The sequence below is a fragment of the Notothenia rossii genome (genome assembly GCF_949606895.1).
Source record: "Notothenia rossii genome assembly, chromosome: 4".
NCBI classification, from domain to species: domain Eukaryota; kingdom Metazoa; phylum Chordata; class Actinopteri; order Perciformes; family Nototheniidae; genus Notothenia; species Notothenia rossii.
The window spans coordinates 86,356,012-86,362,011 of record NC_136902.1 but is presented as its reverse complement, the minus strand read 5'-3'; the positions used below and the strand labels follow the sequence as shown (position 1 = coordinate 86,362,011).

Here is a 6,000-nt window from a genome sequence, read left to right as displayed (position 1 = left end):
TTTTTGTGCATGTAAATGACTGCAAGGCCAATATCCTAAAGTTCACTCTAGAGGGAGTTTTCCTTCCCACAAACCCCTTAAAACAGCTTGGTACAAAAACACTTGAAATATGTCTCAAGAAAACATTTGACATATTTGGCATTGTAATCCTAGTCTTTAAAAAATGTTTACGCTTCTTTAAATATCTTACATTTCTGGCTCTAGCCCAGGGGTGACAAACTCAAATACACAGAGGGCCAAAATAAAAAAATGGGTACTAGTCGAGGGCCGGACTGGTTCAATGTTTATTGCAGAACTTATTGAAATGACCTTATTGCACATATTAAACCTGGAACTAACACAGCTTAAATTATTGCCTATAAAAACAACATTAAACATTAAATAATCAGTTGCATTCATTTCTTATGGCTCTATCTGCAGCTTTTCCAGAGTCATTCCTTGTGATTACATTTTCCCACAGGCCAACAACAGCTTCAACAAAACTATTTCCCTCAAAGAAAAAACCAAACATGCCCTGTTGTCGCAAGAAAGAAAGTGCAGAAGGAAACATCCATTAAACTCAGTGTGCTGCTCTGTGATGCTAGCTCAAGCCAGATACTTGGCATCTCATCTTGGGTGCAAGGTCATCAATGTTTGGGGTCAGGCTCTGAGCTGAGGAAATCCTCAGGATTGAGTGCGTGTGTGCAATATACCGGCGGGCCAGATCTAATAGGAATTAAAAATTATCCTGCGGGCCGAAATTAAATCCACCAAGGGCCTGATTTGGCCCCCGGTCCTTGAGTTTGACACATGTGCTAAGTTATTGTTCCATGTTGCTTTAATATTGCTGGTTCGAAGCTCTCTAGAGAAAGAATGTCTTCACCCTTTGATACTACATATGAGAGGACTGTGGTTGTGCAAAGCTTTCTCACAGAGTGTGAAAAGGACAGCTGTGTGTGACTGGCCTTGTCATCGCACTCCAGCATTCAGAAATTGAATTGTCAGGGACATAAAACTCCAGATTTGGCTGTTGAAAGAATAGGGCTGATGTTGCATGTGACATATTTTTAGTCCAGCTTGGCCAAGGCTACCTTTGTTTTTGGAACATCCGACTGAGCCTCAGTGCCATAGGATCATTGAGGGTGTGTGTGTTTATCTGTGTGTGCAATTATGTGAGACAAGACGGTGGTTGTGGGTGTCAGAGGATTGGCATGTGAAAAAGTGCATATTTCAGCCTGTGCGTGTGTGAGTGATGGTTACAGTTTGAGAGAATTGCGTGTGTTGGATGAAATGAGAAAACACCACTTCCTCTTTGCTGGGTTGAGTTTACGTGTGAGGAGCTTGGATGGTTTGTCTGTGTGTATCCGTTAGTGTGTGAGAGTGTGCGTATGTATGTACACAGCTGCCATTTGTATTTAAAAAGTCACCACATCCTGTCCATGGGTATATTAGTCAGGAAGCCCATAACGAACAATAACCCATATGGACGTGTGTGGGAACAATGTGCATAAATCAGTTTTCAATGTGTAGTGTATGTTAGTGTGTGTGTGTGTGTGTGCTCATCTGCAGGGTTGGGGGTCCTGCAAGTAATTCCCAATTTCAAGAGACGTAACAGTAATCCAATTTTTTTTTTTTATGTAACTTTAAGGGAATACAGATACCTTTTATTGAATTACGTAATCCCGTTACATGTAATCCACTACTTCCCAAGCCGGTTCATCTGGCATGTGGCATTTAAAGTACATTTGGCACAATGTGGGGTTAGGATTACAATAAAAAGCTGAACATAATTCTCTGTAATGTTATGTTACATTTTCTCTTTCACTGTGACCATAAATGCATAATGACACAGTGGGATTCTGTGATGAATTTCTGGGTTTAAATGTGTTTTTGCAGCATCATTTGGTCAGTGGTTAAGAGGAAGTACATGTCAACTGAAATACAGTTCTCAAACAGACTTTTAGGCCTGAGTTAAGAGAACCATATAATGAAGGGATAATTTAGCCGTACTAGTATCACAGATTCCTATCCTTGTTGTGTCCACAATAAAAAAAATGAATGCATCAATAATCATAATCTTATATATATTATTCTGAAATGGGACATTAAGCATAACACTTACTTTTAGTACTTAATGTATATTTTGACCCCAATACTTTGGTACTTTTACTTCAGTAAGATAATACATATTGGAAAAGTCTTGGAACAGTGGTTAGTTGCACCTGTAGAAGTTATTTTGTAATATTTTTTATGATTGGACTGTTTTGATTCCAAAAGATAAAAATATTCTTCTTAACTATGTTCAAAGATGTTGTGTTCAACTCATTCTGTTTGCTTGTTGGATAGGTTGCTAAGTAATTCGATATTTGGCGAACGTTAGCTAGCTTTTAAAGTAGAAAGCTAACATTAGCTAGCTAGCTGGTTAAGTAAATAGCTAACGATAGCTAGCTAGTTTGATAGCTAGTTAATGTTCGCTAGCCAGCTTAACTGACATTCACTAGCAAGCTTGTTATCTTATAGTTTTGTCATAGCAGAGACACTGCAGAGTTATAAAAAAGCTCCTTCTATGAGATCGACTTTTCGAAATCTTCATCCTTCCAGCCACTAACAAAGGATGGATGTGTTACTGTAATGCCAATCCATTGGCACAGTGTAGCTGTGAATGATCCCAAATAATATTCATTGTTATCAGTTAGTGCTAAACCAGAACAACTAACACTTTTTAGTTAAAACCGAAAGTTTCATCCTTTCCTTTATTGTTCGTTTTTTGTCTTTTTGTTGTGACACTTAACTAAGTGACTATGAAGCCAGACAGGCAGACAAGAGACATTTAACCCTGTTTCCCTAATAAAACACAAATTGGTTTAGTGTGTTTGTGTGTGTGCGTGTTTACTTTATCTGCTGTCAAACAGACTGGTGGAGCCTCATAATCTTCTCCACATTGTGTGTGTGTGTGTGTGTGTGTGTGTGTGTGTGTGTGTGTGTGTGTGTGTGTGTATGTGTGGGGGGGGGGGGGGGGATCCTCCCTGTTAAACTCCTCTGAACTGTGACAATGACTTGGATGCCGTCCTATTTACTCCAACAGACTGGAACTAAATGTCTGACAGTCACACGCTAACACACCCAAAGTGGCTATGAGCAATGTTTTGATTTGTTTTAGTTCATCAAACATAATTAAAACAACATTACATCTATAGACCATTTAAAGCAACATCTAGTAACTCTGGTGAAAGCTTTAGTTAATTATAAGGATGTCTGGGTCGTATTATCTTTTAGATGATTCAGCTGCACTGAGTACCATTCCTGTAATGTTGGACAAAATTAAAATTAGCAGGCAATTTCTTCTTCGGGCAGATATTAATCTGACTCCCAGGATGTAAACTGTGTGTATAAGCCTGCCATCGGCCAGACTGAAACAAAGTGTGGAGATAAGTCTGGTTGCTAATTTGAGTGTGTGTTTCCAGTGTTTAATTCAGGCTTGGGGAGTAACAGATTACATAACACAGGATTACGTATAACGTTATCAGGATTTAGAGAAAAAAGTAACTGTATTCCCTCACAGTTAGATAAAAAAAGACTGCTCGCAATCATAAAAAGAGTTCCCAACAAGGAATTTCACCTGAAGGCCTACGAAAGAGGCCCTATTCTGCTTTTTGTGGTGTTTCCCTGTCTTGTAGTGTGTTGTATAGGTTTTGTGCATATAAATGGTCTTCAAAGGTTAAAATCCCAAAGTTCCCCAAAGAGGGAGTTTGTCTCCCCCACACCCCCCCCCTGCTGTTTACTTCTGGAAAACAGGGATATCACTATGGAACACTCGCGCTTCTATTGGTTAACGCTCCAACACACTGTACGGGGTGAGACAACCTCTAAGCGGTGGACCAATCACAACAGAGCTGGCCAGCTAACCAATGCGAGCAGACTGGGCTCTGGTTTCAGACAGAGGGTGAAAAGAGGTGCTGCAGCACAGGCAGTATGAGAAAAATAAAGACCTTTTTGAACATTAGAGCGTGGAAACATGTCACAGTAGAGGAACTAAATACATTACATATATGAACCAATTACTATATATACATGATCACACATTATTTTAGGCATCCATGTTGATTCCACATTACATTACAAGTGTTGGTGATGATTTACCCCTGACTTTATTTGCTCTCTGCAGTCTTCCTCCATCTTGGTCAGGGCTGTGCTATGGGACTTTATCAACATCTCCCTGTAAACACACACACACACACACACACACACACACACACACACACACACACACACACACACACACACACACACACACACACACACACACACACACACACACACACACACACACACACACACACACACACACACACACACACACACACACACACACACACACACACACACACACACACACACACACACACACAAATAAAGAGCAAGATGTGAAACCATGTTTTCATAGTAACTGCCCAAAGACCAAAAAACTAATTCCCCGACGTGATTCAGCAGCTGTCAACAGTCTTCCTTCCATCTGTTCCTAAAACCATTACTGCTCCAGTGTGAAAGCCTTAAGATGCCCATATGAGATCACATCACATGTTCACACACTCTGGCTGCTTTAGCTTCTGGAGGAAATGCACAAAAAAACCCACAACAAATCCATATGTGCTAAAAAGGCTTGAACACGTCTTTAAAAAAAAGATAACATGCAGTGACATGGCATGAGATGTGAGTATTCACATTCAGCGGGTAAAATAAGTGTAAAAGGCACACACACACACACACACACACACACACACACACACACACACACACACACACACACACACACACACACACACACACACACACACACACACACACACACACACACACACACACACACACACACACACACACACACACACACACACACACACACACACACACACACACTAAGCATTTTTACCAAGCAGCACTTACTGCAGTTGAATAAGTAAGTAAGCCAACATCACATCTTAATCTGTCACGATGCGAGAAGCTCTGATAATATTTACACATGCTTTTTTCTATTTGATGATCCTCTCAGCATGTCAGGTTGCATAAATCATTTTTTTTTAAAACTACTACAGTCTCTGGGGAAAGAGGAAGCGAAAAAACATATCCTCAGGAAAAAGAAAGATGGAGTTGAGATTCGGAGAAAGGGTGAATTTCATTGATTTGTCTATCTTCGTCTAATATCAGCAGCTGGTCCAGCTGATAAGATTTGAAGCAGCCTAATCCAGTCAGAGACAAGTTACTATTTATATTCATACAGTAAGAGTTGGTGAAAAATACACTCTTTTGAAGGAGATCTCAATGAATATATGCACGCGTATGCATACAAAGACCTTTTTGAACATAAAAGCATGTGAACATGTCACAGTAGAGGCACACAATATAAATACGAACCTACATAGTCCTAGCCTAATATAATATGGACATTTTCTATCCTGTATATCTCGGTTTCTTCTTTTCTAAGCTCACATTGCTCTGCTGTCTTACATTATACACTTCATTAAAAAACATCTTAGAGATATTTATTTTCTCTTGTGTTCATCTGCATTGCATTTGATATGGAGGTAATAAAGTAAAGTAACGGAAAGTAAACAGGTTACATTACTTTTAAATGTTGATACTCTTATTATGTTAGTGTAACTTGTAACAGAATAAATGTGTATAGAAACCAGCCTCCTCCCAAACACTACCGTATAGCACATTGTGTGAACTGTGTGTGTGTGTGTGTGTGTGTGTGTGTGTGTGTGTGTGTGTGTGTGTGTGTGTGTGTGTGTGTGTGTGTGTGTGTGTGTGTGTGTGTGTGTGTGTGTGTGTGTGTGTGTGTGTGTGTGTGTGTGTGTGTGTGTGTGTGTGTGTGTGTGTGTGTGTGTGTGTGTGTGTGTGTGTGTGTGTGTGCATCTCGGGTCAGATCAGGACATTACTATGTTTTTGTTTTTATTTCTAAAGCTCAAGCACTTTATGGGTTTTGCAGTTAGCTGGTAAGAAATCAAATAAAGTGAGGAT

General features: G+C 39.8%; 1 protein-coding gene across 2 annotated transcripts in view; it reads right to left on the bottom strand.

Moving 5' to 3' along the window:
* Window positions 1-3,827: 3,827 nt before the first annotated feature.
* The window catches only part of lekr1 (Leucine-, glutamate- and lysine-rich protein 1), a 77,176-nt gene continuing 75,003 nt past the window's right edge, over window positions 3,828-6,000 (bottom strand). For both annotated transcript variants that reach the window (XM_079675769.1, XM_079675770.1), the window contains exons 9-10: window positions 4,120-4,195; window positions 3,828-3,935 (exon numbers count right to left, since the gene is read on the bottom strand). In XM_079675769.1, coding sequence (XP_079531895.1) covers window positions 3,912-3,935; window positions 4,120-4,195 — 100 coding nt within the window. In that variant the 3' untranslated portion in view covers window positions 3,828-3,911. The remainder of the gene's footprint in view (window positions 3,936-4,119; window positions 4,196-6,000) is intronic.